Here is an 18841-nt window from a genome sequence, read left to right as displayed (position 1 = left end):
CACCCTCTTCCTACCTCACCCTCACTGGACTTCAGTGTGCCTACATCTGACTAAATCCCCACACCTTTTCAGTGTCTGGGCCTCCAGAATGGATTTCAGAAACTTCCCTTCTCAGGTCCAAACAACCAGGTCCCTGTAAATTACTTATGCTAAGGGTTTCCTGAGCACAAATTTCTATTTAAAGTCATATAAATTTTCACCAGCTAATAAGCCTGGAGCTACAGGGCAGAATCACGAAGCAGAAAGAAACAAGTTGGCACCAGGGAAACATTTCCAGAACATTCCAGAGCCGGCTGACTTTAATTTAGAAACAGCTTTTGGCTATCGACATTCAGGTTTAAGGCACATTCCAAATTATAAGAAGCCCTGTCAATGGCAGGGAGCTGCCCTTATTCTTGTGGTTTTGCATGGAAGAAGGAACAGATGACTTTCTGGCTTTTTTTCTTTTCTTTTCTAAAAAGGAGTGAGTTTGGCAATAACAAAGCTCATAACACATTCTCACCAGATGCAAAGATTACCCTTAAAAGGTGCTCCCTTTTACTCCTCAGCGAGGACATGGTGTCCCCCCACCCGACCTCTCTCACTCAAAATATGTATGCAGGAAAGAGTCTTGTATGCATCTGTCTGGCAATGACTATAAAAAAAAATGCCTCCAAATAAACATATAAAAACTACATGACTAAAACAAAGCCAAGAGTCTCAGCCACAGGCAAAGGAGAATGATTGCGTGAGTCAGGAAACAAAACGTCTACTTGAGAAGAGAGAAGCAAGAGGCTGTGAGGGGTGAGGAGGAAAGAGATCCTGCGGGAGCTGGAGATCAAGCACGTTATACGGAACAGGAGGAGCACGAGGAGGACAGGGCCAGGGCTCTGCGGACAGTCTGCAGTGGAACACCTGAGGGGCTATTTTGAGGATTTGTTAGAAACAGATGGACATTCCTTTGGCCTTTTCCCAGCACTGCCCTTGCCAGCAGGTGGACAGAAGTGAACCACCAGTCACCGCTCAGTCGTTGCCACCACAGATCTTCAGCAAAATCTTCCGGTAATCCCCTGAAGTGTCTCCCTGGTCACAGAAACAAGGAAGACATCAGTTAAGGGTGGCAGAGCTAGTTCTGGCCTCCTGGGTCTGGATTTCCTTCTGCCTCAAGTGCTCTGACAGAGAGGTAGGCCCATCCCAAGGAAATCCCCCAGCATGCTGGGTGAGGGGCTCAAAAACTCAGCGTCACAGCTGGCACAGACCTTGGATAGTGCAATTCAGCCTCCCCAACCCTCTGTAAAAAATAGAAGGCTGCACTCACCCCAAGGACTAAAGTTAGAATTTGAAAAATAAAACCAAAAACATATTTAAACAGCCAAAAAAACCCCTCCCCAGGGCTAACTAACAGTGGTCTTTTCACAGCGCACTGTTGTCGCACTAAATTGGGACTATACCGTAATGTAGTATTATGTCCCGCGCTGGGAATGTAATCTATTGTGAGACGACCTTCCAGCGGAGGGTGCTGTTATTATTTAGGTATCCAAGCTCACACTGATCTCTCCTCCATCTGAGCCCATCGCACTTTAGAAGCACGGCCCACGCTTAGAAAATTTCTAATCATTTCCTTCCTTGAGGGCAAGTCCATGAGTTCTTCAAGATGCCCACACAGAAGACACTTTGTGAATAATTACTAACTCTCTGCTATCAACAGCATCATTTTATAGCCAGGGAAATGGAGATTGGCTTCTCTCAATGATACGTCCAACATCAAACACTAGTGAGTCTGAAATCAGGACCTGGTCATGGTGCCTACAGTTTCCAGGTTCATGTGAGTTCAGAATGTAACTTTCAGACCACCCAGACTGGAATAAATTTTGTCAGACTGGCTCTGGCAGACAGTGATAAAAGAATGGCTAGTGTTTATGAGACACTTATTGTCACACAATATGCTTTACCTGGACTGCCTTGTTCAAGACTCACAATACTCCTTGGGGGAGCTATTAGCAACCTCGTCTTATGGAGGATGAAACTGGGGTTCAGGAAGGTTTAAAGAAGCTGTTTGAGAGCACTCAGTGAGCAAGCAGAAAAGCCAGAACTGGGCTCTGAGCAGGTGACCCCAGAGCCGTCGCCTCTGACTGCCTCTCTATACTGCCTCCATCACAAAGCTGAGTGAAGGAAGCAGTTATCAGTGAGCCAGAGCTGCATTCTAGGGAGTGCTGGGACCCGAGTCTCACTGACAGATCCCAGAATCACAGGGTGGCTGGGACTCTGAAGGCCAGGCCCCAAGGTAGGAGAAGTCCTGCATATTCTCTGATGCAGATGTTTAGAATCTCCTTCCCCACCCATTTCCTGAGCAATGAATGTGCTACATGCTAGGGATGTAGGGTGGGGGTGACAGCAGGGTCAAGACCCCTCCTGCCCTCCGGAGCTTACAATCTGTTCGGGAGCAACCAGATGAACCAGTGAAAACTGGAGAGCAAGGACAAGGCCCATAAACAAGACGCCCATATGGGGCAGAGACCAAGCCCATGGGAGTTCTGAGGAAGGAGATGTCAAGGAGACAGTGGAGGTGGCCAGGGAGGTCCACAGGCAAGTGGGACACCAAGAGGCAGCCCAGTCAGCCCCGAGAAGGCCCGTACCGAGATGTCGTGGTACAATGACTTGCCATACAGCCGCTTATATTCCATTCTGATGTCCAGAAGGTCAATCTCGCTGCGAGACACCATGATGCGAATCAGGGTCCGGTCCTTTGTTCCTGCTCCCTGAAGAGAGTCCGCCCAAGGGCATGAGCAATGGGCCTCCTCACCATCCCACTGTCCCACCTTCCCCAGGCACTCTGGCCCCCTCTCCACCCATGGGCTCTCTGTCTCCTTGGCTGAGGGGTGGCTCAGCCCATGCCTTCTATGCTGAGCCTTTGGTCCCTGAGACACCCCCACCCAGACCCTGCACATGAGATTTACATACCCTCATGGCCCTGTTGAGCCTTTCAGCAAAGAAGGCTGGGGTATTCTTGAGACATTTCACTAGAAGAGAAAAACAGAATAACTCGATCTGCAGAAAACTCAGTCCAAGTGGGCACAGAGTACACGAGTATCCTCTTAGGAAGCCAGATGTCAAGCACATCACTGCATCCATCTTCTTCTCCCCCATTCTCCAGGTTCAATTATCCATGGTCTTGCTCTATCTCTTTGGAATAGAAATATCCAGAGCCTGGACCAACCCAACCTCTTTCTTGGCAACTCACACGGTAAAAGGAGCTGTGTGGGGAGAAACGTGGACAGTGATGAGGCCCGTGTGCTGCTCAGATGGGAGAGGTGAGCTGGAGACGCTGAGACCCTCATGGAGAAAGGACGGCCAGGAGGAACAAAAGTCTCCCTAGACTTTTTAGGCCACGACACAAACAGTGAGGGACACGCAGAGAAATGAGGAGGATTTTCCCAAGTGGGTATAAACCCTCCTGGGGGGCAGGACCTGGCCCATCAGGCCCTGCCTCATAGGGCAGGGCTCAGGCACAGCAAGAAGCCCACCATCATCCTGGGAACTATGCCAGCTCTCCTCAGCAAGGGCCTGTTTTGCTGTTGCAAGGAAAAATCTTTCCATGTGTTTCCATCACAAACATCTGACAACTGCCTGCAGCAATGTATTTTTAGAGGAAACTTGGGAGGATATGAGTCATCTTCCTCCAGGAGAGCAGCTGGTTGCTGGCCCACTAATAACCACACTGCAGCTCCCTTCCCCAGAGCTGCGCCTGAAATATAAACAAGACGCCTCCAGGACAGTTAGGGTACAACTGCACAGGAATCCAGGCAGCACTTTGATTTGCCACCATTTGGGCATGCTAGATTTAGCTATCTTGGATCCTGTGTTTCTTTCACTGCACCACCCTCAACGAGAGGTTGGGTGAGCACCCTGAAAATTACAATACACACCAGTCTCCGGTGGGCAGGCAGGTAGGCAAGGCAAGCCCAAGACACCTACCCACTGCCAGCATGCCCTGCTCCAGGTCCCCAGACATCTCCCGGCAGATGCTCTTCTCAATATCTCGGCCTGTCATTCGCTGATACTCGTTGAAAACTAGTGGGAAGACAGAAGGGACCAGTTATAGACTGAATTCTGTCCCCCCAAAATTCATATGGTGAAATCCTAACTCCTAGTATCTCAGAATGTAACTGTACTTGGAGATAAAGTCTTTAAAGAATTAAGTTAAAATGGGACCCTTAGTGTGGCCCAATCTGACTGGTGTCCTTTTAAGAAGAGATCTGGACACACAGGGAAACGCCAGGGATGTGCACACAGAGGAAAGACCATGTGGGGACATGGCAAGAAGGTGGCCATCTGCAAGCCAGGGAGAGAGGCTTCAGAAGAAACCAAACCTGCTGACACCTTGACCTTGGACTTCCAGCCTCAAGAACTGTGAGAAAATAAATTTCTGTCATTTAAGTCACCTGGTCTGTGGTACTTCATTATGACAGGTAGAGGAAATTAATACAGGACACACAGTGAGGAGACTTCTGCCCCTTCCTCTCTTCCACTTTGCTCCCAGCACCCTGGATAGCCCTATTGACCATACCTTCCCAGCTCTCAATCAGCCAGATGCTTCACCCCCAAGTCGAGTGCACTCCCCTCGAGCTTGTTCATGCGGTCCCGTCCCCTCACCAGGACTGCCCTCACCAGGCTGCTTACCCCATCACACCATAATCCCCTGTTCAGGACCCCTACACACCGATAGCCTGCCCTCTCTTCTCAAATCCCCTACACTTCCAGTCCATGCCATTCCTTCTCCGTTGTCCATGTATCAGCCTTGTCTTTCCCAATCTGACTGAGCTATTGCCCACCCAGCACCCCCAGCTCACCCTAGGACAAGCTGAGCACCACAGGAAGTGGACTGCAGGTTCCTAGAGAGGCAGGCGGCACAATGAGACCTGGGTCCTAACGTTAGCTCTGACCCTGGATATAAATCCTTCTCCAGCCTGGGTCTCAGTTTCTGTCAGTGTTCTCCAAACTTCTGTCATCTGTATATCAGTGTCACGACTTCTGCTATATCTTTATCTGTCTTCATTACTTACTATTTGCTTCAGATCAGCTCCTCTTTTCTCCTAAGTCATAATGTTTGTGAAACCATGGATTTGATGTGCTACTTATATAAGTCTATACTCATTAAAATAAATAATGATTAAAATGAAAATACATTCACTCACGTTCCATCACAGTGTAGTGTAAATGTTAAAAAGCGTGCTGTGGAGCCAGACAGGTGGAGTTGAAACCTGAGCTCGGCCACATTACCAGCTAGATGACCTAATTTCCCGCCCCTGCCCTGGGCCTGCTTTCTCATCCACAGAATGGGAGAACAGCAGCACCTGTCTGCGTGTATGTATTACAAGACCTCGTGCACACACAGAGCAGGTGCCTAGGCTTTCACCTGAGCCACCCACCCACCCACATTTCTAAGCGTGGTCAGCATTCTCCGTCCTCGCCTGCCTCACACATTAGCTGTTCTGACACTGTTGGCCTCCAGGACTTCCCTTTCTCTGAGTGTTCCTTCTTAAGTCTCCTGCAACGGCCAGGGCCCTGTCCTCTGACTGCTGGTCTCCTCCTGAGAGGACCTCATGCAGTCTCAGAGCCTCAAACACACCTTCAACCCACTCACAGCTTCCAAACCACCATCTCTAGCCTGACCTCTCCTGATCTCCAGACTCATAAACCCAGTTGCCTACCTCATATCTCCAGCCTGAGGCTCCCAATTTCCTTCCCTCCTAAAGCCTGCTCCATCCACAGCTTCCCAATCTCAGTTGAGGGCCACCTCATTCTTCCACCGGCTCAGCGGGAAGGAATCCTTGTGTCCTCCTCAACCCTTCTTTCTCTCATACTCCATGTCCAATTCATCAGCGAACAGGGCCAGAATCCTACCCTTCTCACCACCTGCCCTTGCCACCTGGTGCTAGCCACCATCATTTCTCCACTGGATTACTGCAGCCGCCTCCTAACTGGTTTGCTGTGCTGCCATTGACCCCTTCACTCTTCTCAACACAACAGCCAGTGAACTTGCAAAATCTAAGTCAAATCACATTGTTCCTCCACTCAGAGCCCTCAACGGCTTTCTGTTTTACTCAGGATAAACAATTAGTCCCAACAACTGTCAGCAGGGCCTCCTCTCATCCCTGACCTCACCTCCTACTACTCTCATTCACTCCATCTGCTCCAGCTACACCGACTGCCTTAACCGGTGCTCAGTCACGCTGGGAGCCCCCTGCTCAGGGCCTTTGCACCTGCAACTACTTCATGTTTTTAAAAGAAATGTCATTACCTCGGTGGACTTCCCCAAGCACCCGCCAATCCTCCATCATTCCCTATCCCTGTTTCCAACTTTATTATTTTCTCTAAAGGATTTACCATCTGGTATGAATTTTATTTTTGTTTACTGCCCATGTCCCCAAACAAGAAGGTGATCCCCATGAGAGCAGGGATGATGTAGTGCTGTTTCCTACAGTCTCCACACCTACTGCAAGACCTGGCACACGGCAGGAGCTCAATTTGTTGAATGAATGAGTTAATAAACGTTAGTCTTATTGTTATGCTCATTTTTTATGCCACATTTTGGATTAGATGCTCTTGCGCTCTCTCAATCCTAACATTCCACATTCTAGCATGTAAAGATACCAGGCAAGAAGGCTCCCAGTTTCCCTTGCCTCTTCCTTTGCTTTCCTCCAGAACTCAATGCTTGCAGAAACTCAGGAAACCTACTGATAACATCTTTTAAATCACCACCAGGGGCTCTTTTAAGGAAGCGAAAGCCCCATGCAGAGCATAACTGCCAAGTGTTCCTGCAAGCTCTGTTTCCCACAATAATTCATCTGCCCTCATATACCTGGCCCCAGGGAGGCCCAGACTGCCTTACCTGCCACTAGGTGGGCCCGGCTCCGGGAGCACAGAACTGCATTGAACTTGGACTCATCTGTTCCCAAGCGGTTCTCCCCAGCTGCATATAGCTCCTGGACAGACAGAGGGGAAGATGGGCATGCGATACAGGCCTCGACCCAGACACAAGGCCCATGTCACCTGGGAGACCTGGGCAGAGTCTCCGGGCCCTGGAGGCCAAGAGGGAAAGGAAATGGGAGCAGCGCCTCGGCTGTGCTCCATTCACTGTGCCAAACTAGACACCATCCGCACTCCCTCACTGGGCAACACAGAGGGTTCTGAGGCTGGGGGGACTCAGGACCAGGAGAACCAAGACCCATTGGGGCCCAGACAAGGAACAGCTTTAACCCAAACAAGGGTGCAGCAGCACAGAGGAAAATGTGAATGAGACGCCTGGGCTTGAGTCCTAGCTCTGCTACCAACTTGCCAGGGGACTCTAGACAGGCCCCTCTAAGCCTCAGTTTCTCATCTCTAAAAGGCAAAAGCTGGATTAGATTTGGGGGTCACAAACCTGAAAGCCCAAGGGGGCCAGCTGGGTAACTTAAATGAGGGAAACAGGCCAGCTATAAGGCCAGGGAGTGGTAGGGACCAAGGCTAGCCACACAGAAGGGCAACTGATTTCTCAGCATCAGCTGAGAACAATGATGGAGGAATGCAGGCTCACAGCTGTCAGATCCATTTCTCATGAGAAGCCAGAAATCCAGATTTCTATGTGAAATTCCCCAATCTTTAAAAAGCAGCTTTCCTATCTAAAAGGAACACGTGAGACAATAACTATCACAATAATTGAAAGATCAGAGTGACAGATGTGGGATTTCATGGGTTAGGCACTTTCCCTGTGTTTCATTGCATATACCATTACATCAGCAAATGGGCAGAATCTGCACTTGCCTATTAAGCTTTTGAAAGTTTCAGCCCAAATGGCTCTAAAGTGCTTTCCAGGCCTCAGATAGCAGCTCTTGATGGAAAGGCACTGATAGGTGAGAGCAGAAGATGGCCATTGGGGGCACAGATCAAGGAGAGGCTGAGCAGGTCCAAACCAAGAAGGCAGAGCAGTAGGCAGGAGACCTTGAAACTGAGGCAACTTCTGCCTCAGCTAGGAAATGGCCTCTATAAGAAATAGGAAAAGCAACACTGGAGCACGAGCCAGAGCCTGGGAGCTTGGGGACTGTCCAGCCCTGAGTTCACAAATGAGAATGGATGTCTCAGGCCAGGGAGATGTTAACTGAGGCAGACCCTGCAGGAGGGGTCTGGGACCAGGGGTCTGTGTGCTGCCTGGGCAGAGAGAACAGAGCCAGGAGTTGGGTGCTTGTCCAGGCTCTGCCTCCAGACTTCCCTGGGCACAATGCTCAACCTTTCTAGCCTCAGTTTCCTCATCTGGAAAGGAAATGGACCAGACCAGAAGAGTAGCTCTCTTCCAGCCCTGACACAGGGCACTCCACAGAGGTCCTCTTCGCCCTGACAGAAAGCAAAGATAAGGAGACCACTGGCGGTGCCTGGTGAATGCCCTGCCACGGGTGGCAGGAGTAATGAAGGGGGAGAGAGAAGTATGGCCAGCTCCCTCCCACCAGGAAGCCATGGCTCTCTCCAGCCAGAACCACTATGGTCTGAATTCATTAGTGGCAAACCCAAACTCCTCTAAAGAGGCACTCAGATGCCTGGACAAAGAGAGGAAATGGCAGACACTTTTCATCTTTTGTCTGCAATTCACACAAGGCTGGGGACAAGGGCAGAATTCTAAGGCTACACAACTAATGGGACAGGTGGTTTCTAGGCTCAAACCTTCAAAAGTTTAACAGGCAAGTATGAATTCTGCCCATTTGCAAACATAATGGTATATATAAGCAAACCCAAGGAAAGTACCAAGTCACGTGAAATCTCACATCTATAACTATGATTCACCAAGGACTGTAATATTTATTATCTCCCACATAAGGGAACCTCTTATTGGTGGGGAACTATAACCTAGAGTGGTTGGGTAACCTGTTCAAGGCCACATGGTTGGTAAGTGGCAGGGACTGTATGAAACGCACAGCATCTGGATACTCCTTATCTGTTGCTCTTTCCATCCCAGAACTCCTCCCTTGTGAAGCAAGAAAGTAGAGGACATCCCCACCCCCCGGCTTAGGAAGCCAGGTGGCGTACCTAGCCTGGCCATCACACTCACCTGGACATCTCTCTGGACAAGCGACATGTCCACATTTGTGCTTTCATCCCGGTTTCCCTGAAAGGAAGCAGCTGTATGGTCAAGCCCACTCTGTGGAGTTGCACACCCCTACCTCCCCATCCCTGTTCCTCACTGCTCCAAGATCCACGCCTCTCTGAGCCCCAAGCTCTATTGTGGGAAAGGTACCTGAGAGAGAGAGATAAGCAGCCGCTGAAAGTGCCCTGATGTGTCACTTCGAATGGCTTCCTCCAGGGTCTTTTTGAATTCTGAAAGGGAGACACAGGGAAGGTCCAGCTTGCAGCCACATGAATGAAGCTGCCCACTGTACATAGTCAACAGTGGGCAGTGGCAAAAGAAGGGCATGGGAGTCCTGGGCATGAAGAGACAGGCAGCCCACACAGCATCCTGGGACATATAGTTAGAGATCCAGGAGGGGCTATGACCTCCAGGCTGACCTGGCCTCTGGCCAGTCTTGGCCCAAACCACACTCAAGATATTTTCCCCAGCTCTCCCTTACCTTAGTCACCTGGCCTGTGTGTAAACAGCAGGCAAGGTTGGGTCCTGGATCAAAGTCCAGTGCTTGATGAGTGGCAGATGAAGAGATAAGAAGGCCAGGAGAATAGAGACCCTGGGAGAGGGTGTGGCCGAGGCCCAGAAAGCACAGGAATCAGCAGAGGGCAGAAGGCCCTGGGGGCCAGTCTGACCTGTTTTGTAGGCTCTGCTCAATTCCCGGATGTGTTCGTTGCTACGGGAGGCGAGGATCTCAATCAGGCAGGCCTCATCGGTGCCAGCCCCCTGTAGTGGCCGAGAACACAACAAGCCACAAGCTTATAATAGCTCCCTCACTGGTGCCCAGGAAAGAGAGCAGGCGCCATGCTGCTGCCCCATCCCCCAGGGCACAAGCCCCAGCAACAGAAGCCCCAAACACAGGGACACCCCCAGAGGGCTGCTGCCACCTGGGTCTGCAGCAGCCAAGCTCTCTCCACAGGCCCAGGCAAGTTCCAGATAATGACAGCAACATGGTGATGAGCAGAGACTACAGGATCATCCCCATTCCACCCACCAGGAAACTGAGAACCAGAAAGGTATAGTGACTTGTCCAAGGCCACACAGTAAATGGTGGGTTGAGATGTGGACCCATATCTGTTTTATTCCAAGTTCAGCCTATGAATGAGACGAGAAAAACTGAGAAACTGGGTTTAACACAAGAGAGCAGACATGTGAACAAACTAGAGTCCTAGAGTGAACTGTGGAGCATCTGGAGACATCCAGGAAAAGGTAGCAACAATGAGGATGCAGAGACGACCATGTCAGGGACAGTGAGAAGGTGGAGGACAAGGTCAGCAGCCAGGCTTCTATGTTGGTTTGAATCTCGGCTCTGCCGCTTACTAGTTGTATGACCTTAGGCACGTTACTTAAGCTCTCTGTGCCTCAGGTTCCTTGTCAATAAATGGCAGTGATCCTAGCACCTACCTCACAGGGAAGTCATGCAGATTAAATGCGTTACATACGTAAAGCACTTAGAACAGTGCCTGTCACACAGGAAGCACAACAGAGGGTTAGCTATTTTTTTGATTACTGCTACCATTAGATTACTTAGGGTTTACAAAGAGCTTCCATTAGCCACCTTGCTCAGTGTTCACATGTTCCCATTTTACAGATGCTCAAGGATACATAGGTAGTTCGTGACAGCTGCCCCTGTGATTCACCAAGGGCTATAATATTTATTATCTCTCATACATAAGTGAACCTCTTATTGGTGGGAAACTGGAGCCTAGAGTGGTGGGGTGACTTGCTCAAGGCCACACAGTTGATAAGCAACAGGGACTGTATGTTGTTTCCAGCACTCCACAACCACCACCACCTCATGAAGCTGGCTGGGGGTTGGGGCTGGGCAGAGGGCTGGGGGCCACTGCTGGGGTCCCAGGCCACTGCCCTCCCCAAACGCCTCCTGACCTCCTCCCTAGAAGAAAGCACGTAGGTGTGTTTTAGTGGAGTCACAGTGTGCCCACCTATCAGGCCTCAAAGAAAAGGTGGATTCTTTTGGAGCATCTGTTCGATTCACAAGAATTTCCCCTTCTGTGGGAGCTGCCCTCTCCCCATCCGGTGGATACCTGCTGTGGGTCTTGGGAGGCATGAGACTCTCCAGAATGGTCATAATCTGCCCTTGGTCATAACCAGCTGGACTGGGGGAGATAGTGAACCCAAACTAAGCCAATCAGAATCTGCCCCCTGTTTGGAATTTGGAATGAGGGGACAGTGATCTCTTCTGTGGCTGGATCCCTGAAAGGTAAATGGAGAGGGGTCAACAGGGATCCTCTGCCAAGCAGACATAAAAAAAGCAGCAAAGAAGTAGATGAAGAATGAATTGGACACTCAAGAAGAAGCAGAGACAAGAGGCAAACCCTGCCTGGGTCCCATCCCTCTCCACACCAGGCTGCTAGTCTTTATCCCCATAACTGATTCTCCATCTTTGTTCTGCCTACACTACTCAAGAGTGTTTCTGTTATTTGCCAATAACAGAGCCCTAATGAATGAGGATGACATCACCCATGCCTCATACCCCTCTTCTTTTCACTGCACCACTAGCTTCCTCTACAACCTCAGCCTCCACTATGTTTTTAAGATGGAGAGAAACTTAGATGCTCCCTGATGCTGAATGACACCTCATCTGCCTCTTGGGGAAGTCACCGGAAGTTCCCCTTTCTGTAGCACTTAGACTCCAACCCAAAAGGGTCCAGAAGCCACAGTGACAACAGTAGCTAATGAGCAGGCTAAGACACATCATGCCATCCAGGCCTTCTCCTGGGCTGTGTCTACACATGTGAACACAAACACACACACATTACACACCTTGATGGCTTCCTTTATCTCATAAATGTCAAAGAGGATCGGGGTCTTCATCAGAGCCAAGATTGTCTTCTCAAAGTTTCCTGACAGTTCAGATTTCAGATCTTTGATCAAATCCTGATTGGATATGCAAACAAACAAAAAACCCTACTTTGAGAATCCACAGAAGGTGATTAATAGGGACAATATCCCAGATCCGAGGACCCGCAGCATCAACAGAAAAGCCAAACCCAAGGCCCCAGCCCAGACCTGCAGAATCGGAGCCTGCATTTGAACCAGATTCCAGGGGATCTAGGGCACATTAAAGTTGGAGATACTCTGGGCTAGAACACTTGCCTATTCAATATCTACTGTTTTCACCTTTCTAAGATTCAAAAGTTCAAAATACAACCACCTTGCCTTTTCCTTCAAAGCTCTTCTATCAGCTAAACTTCCTGAGGTGGTGGTGAAGAGGGCAGGGAGAGCAGCCTGGGTTCCAGGAGGAGACACACCAGGTGGGAGTGGAGAGGAAATGACTTGCCCCTGGTCTCAGTGAGTCATGGCAGACGCAGGGCTAGAACTCGGATCTCTGGGCACCTCTCATCAAACCTCAAGTATCCTATGGACTGTGAGATTTCTCCCTCAGAGCATCCTTCACCTCTAGAAGACACCATCAGCTGAGAGGCCACTGGCCAGGTGGACAGCAGGAAATACCCTAATACACCTTATGGTCCATTCCAGGAGATGGAAGCCCCCCTCGGCCAAGGAAAAGCAAGAGTGAGTAGGGCTGGCTGGAGACTATGCCTCGATTTGCGAGGGACCACTCCCCTACCCACAAAACACATATACACACAGACTCACCTTTCCATAAGCTGTCTTGAAGGACAAGAGGATCTGCTGTCGCTGCTTATTGGAACGACTCCCCAGGCAGTCAATGATGGCCTGCTCATCAGTCCCTGGAGGAAGAAGAGGTGGGAGTGGGCAGGGCCGGGGGTCGTGGGCATGCTCTGCAGCTGGAGACTTCCCTAGTCTGGGTCCTCCAATTCTCCTGGGCCTCTCAACTATACCCCCATATCCACCTTCTCTTCCACCACCCCTGGTGCCAGGCTGCCTCCACGCAGCAGCCCCAGCCCACAGAGCCATGTGTAACTACTTGGGGAATCAAAGGGCAGTTAGCATTTGAGCCACCCAGGGTCTCTCACCAAAGCCTTTCATAGCCTTCCGCAGGACCTCAGCATCTCGCAAGGGGTCAAAGGCAGGAGCATCTGTGATGGTGCCTCGGTTTCCAAACTGCTCAGACAAACAGACTTAGGTGAGATGCTGCATCCCCCAGATGTGAGATTGCCCTACCCCAGACTCTGGGAATGGCCTTTTCTCTAAAAGTTGGGGTACCAGAAGGAGCCCGCAAGCAACAGTGCAGAGGACTCTACATGGAGTTGGACTAACGTAACCATTATCTGTCCTCGTGTCCTGGTACTGAAGCTTCTGCTTGGCTCTCTTGGCTAGGAGCCCACCTCTAGCTGAGTCCTGACGCTGAAAAACCTGCCCAATGCCCAGGTCCTCCAGGGCTTGACCTGGGTTCCTGATGAAGGGGAGGCCTTGGAAACAAGGGGCACTGGCCTCTCTCAGTGCCTCACCACCACAGCACACGAGAGCACATATCAGGGTCCTTGTAACAGGGCCTGGCTAGTCCATGGAGCACCTTTGTGTGAATTAGAAAAAAGTGCTCCCTCTAGGGGAATGAAGGTGCCCGACCTTCACAATGGTACATGTAGCCCGACTACCTCTTAGACTAGCACTGGTTCCCTGGCACTGTTTTCTAAATTCTGTGACCTGTGTTCCTGCCGGACTTCCTCCTGACACCAACAGCTGCACTCCCCAGCATACCTGAATTTTCCTGCCTAAACTGTGTCCTGGTGGATTATCTTCTGTGGCTAGTACAAACTGGTTATAACACAGTTAAGGAGATAAGCTCAGAGGAAAGATAAGGCAGAAGGCAGGGAGGGAGACAGCAAGCAGGGCAGGGGTGGGAGAATGTGTGGGGGTAGAGGCAGGAAGGAGAGGGGATCCTCTGTCTAAAAATAGTAGTCAAACACATACCACTAGCCTTGGGCTTGGCTGTTTGGCCACATAACCATGACAATGAATTCTAGGCTCTGCAAACATGAATTGCTCTTCAAAATGAGCCAAGAGCAGCTCTGAAAGAACTGCCAACAATCTTCCCTACCCAAAGGAGGTTTTAAGAATCCTCTAAAACAAGCCTGGAAAGGCACATCCAAGGGACTAAAGACTAAGAGCCGTTGGGCATAAAGCCTGGAGACCAGTGGCCCAAACAGTTCTTACAAAACACAGAGCCCAGGCAGCAAATAACACAGGAGGAATGAAGGGTACCCTGGGACGTTCAGACCCAACTTGCACACAGAACATCTAATCAAACTGGGAGAAACCAGGCAGCTCCTTGAGGTCTTCAGAAATACAAACCAGGGGTGAGGAGTCTTTGAGAAAGTGACAGTCTGTTAAAACAAGAGGTTATAGCCGAAGGACTTAGCTCTCCCTTGTACCCTCCCTGGCCTTGCTGATAGAGGACGCTGAGCCACACGTCTCAGGCCTTTGGGGCCCAGGCTAGACTGAGGGTAGGGCAGGGCTGGCACTTACCTGGGCTGGGGACACAGCAGGGGTGACAGTCCCGGACCCTGAGTATCCTGGATAACTTGGCATGGGCTGCTGCTGCTGCCCAGGAGGTGGCATTGGTGGCTGTCCAGGGTAGGTCATCGGTGGCTGCCCAGGGTAGGCCCCTGGGGGCTGCTGCCCAGGGGGCGGCATGGGATGGCCTGGCACAGGAGCCCCTGGATATGGCGGATATGAAGGCATCCCGGAGGGTGGGTTTCCTCCAGGGGGCGGGTACATTCCATATGGAGGCTGCTGGGTGGAAGGGGGTTGCCCAAAACCCCCAGGGGGCACCGGAGGGTAACCACCCCCAGGGGCCCCAGGGTACAGGTTGGGCATGTTGGCTCCTCCGAATGTCCCAGACATGTTGGCTGCCTGAAAGTCCACAAAGCAGAGCCTAAGATTAATGGCCCCTGCTGAGAGAGCCACACTCTGCCATCTGCCCTTCCCTGCCTTGAGCCCTGCAGTGGGCTCTCAGGAGCCACAACCAGAGCTGGAGCAGAGTCTGAGCACCAGTGGCTTCTCAGCAAGGCCCACCTTGACACTGTTCCACATCCCTTCCACCTGTACTGCTGATCTCCTGACTTGCTCTAACACCACACCATTTAATATGGCTACTACCTGTCTCCTCCCAGTGGATAAGTACTCAAGGCTGAGACTTTCATTTGTTTTATCCACATATCCCCAGTGCCTAAAACAGATCTGAACAAATCAGACTATGCACTGATTGCACTGTTTACATAAAGCATACATTTGTTTTCAGATTACAAAATACACTATTTTAAAAGCAAATCAACAAATAAAAGTAGTATGCCTGTCCATGCTACCAGGCACCCGCTCCCAGTCCCAACCAGAATAGCCATCCATACAGACATGCACAGGCATGTGAACATGCATGTACACAGCACATGCACACACATACACATTCTCACCTCCTGATCCTATGCTGAGCTCATACAGAAGGTGCTCAATATGTATTTCATGAAGGCATCACCCCTACCCAATCCCCCAGGGCTGAAAGGGACCTGAGAGACCACGCAGCCAAGGCATTCCCCTTGCCCTCATTTTACAGGTGGGAAACGTCAAGATGCAGAGAGGGATAGCAAGCAGGTGAGAGTCCCTGATGAAAACTCTTCTGTCCTAAGATGCAGCTCAATACACTCAGCACCCACAGGTCACACACACACAGACACCTCTGATGCCATGGAAGCTAGCAGCCTCTAGCCATGCAAGTGTGGCCCCAGCGGCAGCCCCAGCAGGAGGGCTGGACTCACCAGTCCTGAGAGGTAGTCCTGATTGAACTGCCCTGTGTAGCTGGCCACATTATCCAGCCCAATGGGAGGCATGTTGGGCGGGGGGTAGCCAGCACCTCCCCAGGCACCACCACCTGAAAGCAACACCAAGCCCTTTAGCTCCTTGTTGGCCCTCCAACAAGGAAAGGCAGAGCATCAAGCTCCCAGGGGTTCAGAAGGGGAGACTACCCAGGGAGGGCCTTGGGGATGGTGCTACAGACCATACAGAAAACACTCAGTCAAGAAAGTCTAACCCAATCCCACTGCCAGCGGAAGAGAAGAGGGAACCTTCTCCTCCTTCCGGGGAGGAAGGTGAGGTTCAGCAAACACCCCCACGACCCTCTGTGGGGTATTAAGGAGTAGGAGGCCAGGGACAGGCTCTGCTTTTAGGAGCCTAGGGGCTCACCACAGAGAGGGAGTGCAGACACAAGAACAGGACAGTGTCATTTTAGGACACTGTACTGAGCCCATGACAGTGGGGAGCTCAAGGAGCACCAAGAAACCAGAGGCAAAAGCATGGCAGGGGGCAGGTCCTGCCAAGTTGGCTGTTTGCTTTTAGGAGTCTGTAAGAGGCAGGGAGAAGTAGAATGAGAGGATGGAGGGAGATGGGGCTGAGTCACATGTCCTTGTGAGGGGACAGCAGTGAAAAGCCCCAGTTCTGAAACCAGCAAGACAGGGGTATGTGCCCCGGGGCGATGCCCTCAAACCCTCTGGTTCAGTTTCCTCAGCTGACAAGTGGGGATAATAGCTAGCATTTGCCTCAAATTGTTGTGATGAGGACTGAGAGAGCTAATGCCTGTGCAGGGCATAGCTGGGTGCCCAGTGAGTGTTCCTATGTTACAGTTGTCACTGTGACAAGCAGTATGGCAGTGAGCATCATCATGGGAGCTGCTTGCCTATGAGATGCATTCCTGTCCATGGCAGTGAAAAGGCCCAGGGGACCTCGAGTTTGGCTTTTCAGCTCCAGGACTCCGGGACAGTCAGGACAGAGCCTCCTAGGAACCACCTGCCTGCTCCCTGTCTTGCTGCTCAGAGGTAGAATAGCTGTGCTGACAGAGGTGGCAGTGGTAGGACACAGATGGTACGATTCCTACTAGAGAGGGGACTGAGGCTAGTGCTGGCAAATCTGGGCCCGGGCTTGTTCAGAGGGAAATGTCCCAGCTCAACCCCTGATACACCCTGTCACAGTGGCGGAGCTGCACCTCCCCGCTCCACCTGTTCTTCACCTGTTGAATGGAAGGGCGGATCCAAATGGCCTGCAGGGCCATCAGTGCTCAGACTCAAGGACCTCAGTTCTAGGGAAAAGAATGTGCCCAGTGGTCTCATGGGGTGAGGGGCAGCACAGCTCAAGCAACCTCAGGATGACCTGGAATGGTATCTCTTCTCCCCCTTGTCCCAGGAGCCCTCATTATTTCCTTTCCTACTGTGGGGATCAAATCTCATTTCAGGAACCCAGGAGGGGAAAGGGCCAGAGAAGATGCCTTCTAAGTGTGAAGAGAAGCATTGTGGCTGGGGCCGGGATCCAATCGCCTGACCGGCTGGTGCAGCCTCACTACTATTGGCCCACAGCTTCCTGCAGCCTCAGCAGGAACATCTGACTCTTAGCAACTGCCCCCACTTCCTCCCCTCGGCAGGGAGAACCCTGCCGCTGCAAAACCATGCACCTTGAGCACAGGGTAGCAGAAGTGACAAAGGGCAATTGTCACCTAACAATGCTTCGGAGGACACCGTGCCAGAGGCTTTACCTGGCTATCTCATTAGTATCCGGGACAGCCCAGGGAGGGAGAGATCCTTGAAGCCATTTGCAAAGGAGAAAACTGAGTCTCAGAGAAGGGAAGCCATTTGCCCACTGCTATCAGCTAGTAAGGCAAGAGACCAGGTCCTGGCCTGGTTCTAGACTTCCAGAAGCAGCTTGAAACTCAGACCTCTCCTGGCCTCAGCATCCATGCTCTTCTCCAGTCCCTCCCCAACCTGGCTGTGCTGTGGGAGCATGACAGGAGTGAGGAAATGACTGGAAAGCACTACTCCTCCTCTACTCTCTACTGCTGGACACTAAGCAGAGAAGGCATTCCCACTCTGGCCCGCCCCAAACCCTCTTACCTGGTGCAGCTGGGGGATAGCCACCTGTGGGCGGGGGAAAGCCAGGGTAGCTCATGGTTAGATCTGAAAAGGAAGAGGAAAGCGCGCTCAGGCTTCGCCAGGAGCTCCCACCAGCCTTAGTGGCGGCTTCTTTGTAGAACAGCAACACCCACAAACCGGTGCCCCTCTTGTATCAGGTGTGACCTGTGGCAACCCAATTTATCCTCTACCTGCTGGGGCCTTCAGCTAGAAATGGCAACCAAGGTGGGCTCATCTTCAGGGTCAGGCTCAAGCCCACACCCCACTATAGGATTCACCACCCACCAGCTGGTGGGTTTCCTTGAAAACCCCTTTCACCCAAGCTTCATTCCCACCGCTGCTGACAAAGGATGCTGTGTTTGTGTGGAGCTGTTCTCCAACTTCAGAAGATAGCCTCATGCTCAGGGGTCCAGGTCTGTTTGGTTTTATCTTCCAGTGTCCATATCACCCTCCATCGAACAGGGGAAGCCAGAGTCCATCTCCCTGTGCCCAACCTATAGACTCCAAGCTATCCAGAGAAGCCTCCAAACTGGATCTGCCCCAAGCTACACTTTTCATTCTCCAACCTCTGGTTCACCGGGCAAGGGAACCTGGTACAGTATGGAGAATCATTACTCCTAGAAGCAAGAAGAGAGCTCAGGAGGGTTCATCTGATCTAGGATCCGGAATCATGGCAAGTGAGGCAGTACCATCCCATTTCTACAGATGAACCAGCTGGAGCTCAGAAAGGGTAAGTGACCTGCAGATCACAAGTAAGGGAAGAAGAAAGGCCTGGAACCCCGGGCTCTTGCCTGCTGGTGCTGAGTGGGATACCTGCTCTAACACACTCCCTCTGTATACAAATCCTTCTGCCGTGCCCCATGCCAATTAAACTGCC

General features: G+C 51.2%; 1 protein-coding gene across 8 annotated transcripts in view; it reads right to left on the bottom strand.

Annotated features, from left to right (window-relative positions):
• Positions 1-266: 266 nt before the first annotated feature.
• Positions 267-18841, bottom strand: part of ANXA11 (annexin A11) — a 41588-nt gene continuing 23013 nt past the window's right edge. For 7 of the 8 annotated variants that reach the window (XM_070491366.1, XM_070491339.1, XM_070491354.1 and 4 more), the window contains 14 exons: positions 17947-18009; positions 15829-15941; positions 14543-14929; positions 13090-13177; positions 12749-12843; positions 11912-12025; positions 9763-9853; positions 9245-9324; positions 9059-9115; positions 6872-6965; positions 3955-4050; positions 2941-2999; positions 2616-2738; positions 267-1062 (listed from right to left, as the gene is read on the bottom strand). In XM_070491366.1, the coding sequence (XP_070347467.1) occupies positions 1003-1062; positions 2616-2738; positions 2941-2999; positions 3955-4050; positions 6872-6965; positions 9059-9115; positions 9245-9324; positions 9763-9853; positions 11912-12025; positions 12749-12843; positions 13090-13177; positions 14543-14929; positions 15829-15941; positions 17947-18001 (1512 nt within the window). In that variant the 5' untranslated portion in view covers positions 18002-18009 and the 3' untranslated portion in view covers positions 267-1002. The remainder of the gene's footprint in view (positions 1063-2615; positions 2739-2940; positions 3000-3954; positions 4051-6871; positions 6966-9058; positions 9116-9244; positions 9325-9762; positions 9854-11911; positions 12026-12748; positions 12844-13089; positions 13178-14542; positions 14930-15828; positions 15942-17946; positions 18010-18841) is intronic. The other variant, XM_070491363.1, reaches the window with a different exon arrangement.

The sequence above is a fragment of the Equus asinus genome, chromosome 2 (assembly GCF_041296235.1).
Source record: "Equus asinus isolate D_3611 breed Donkey chromosome 2, EquAss-T2T_v2, whole genome shotgun sequence".
NCBI lineage: Eukaryota > Metazoa > Chordata > Mammalia > Perissodactyla > Equidae > Equus > Equus asinus.
Note: the sequence above shows the minus strand (reverse complement) of the source record. Positions and strands in the feature narration are given on the sequence as shown.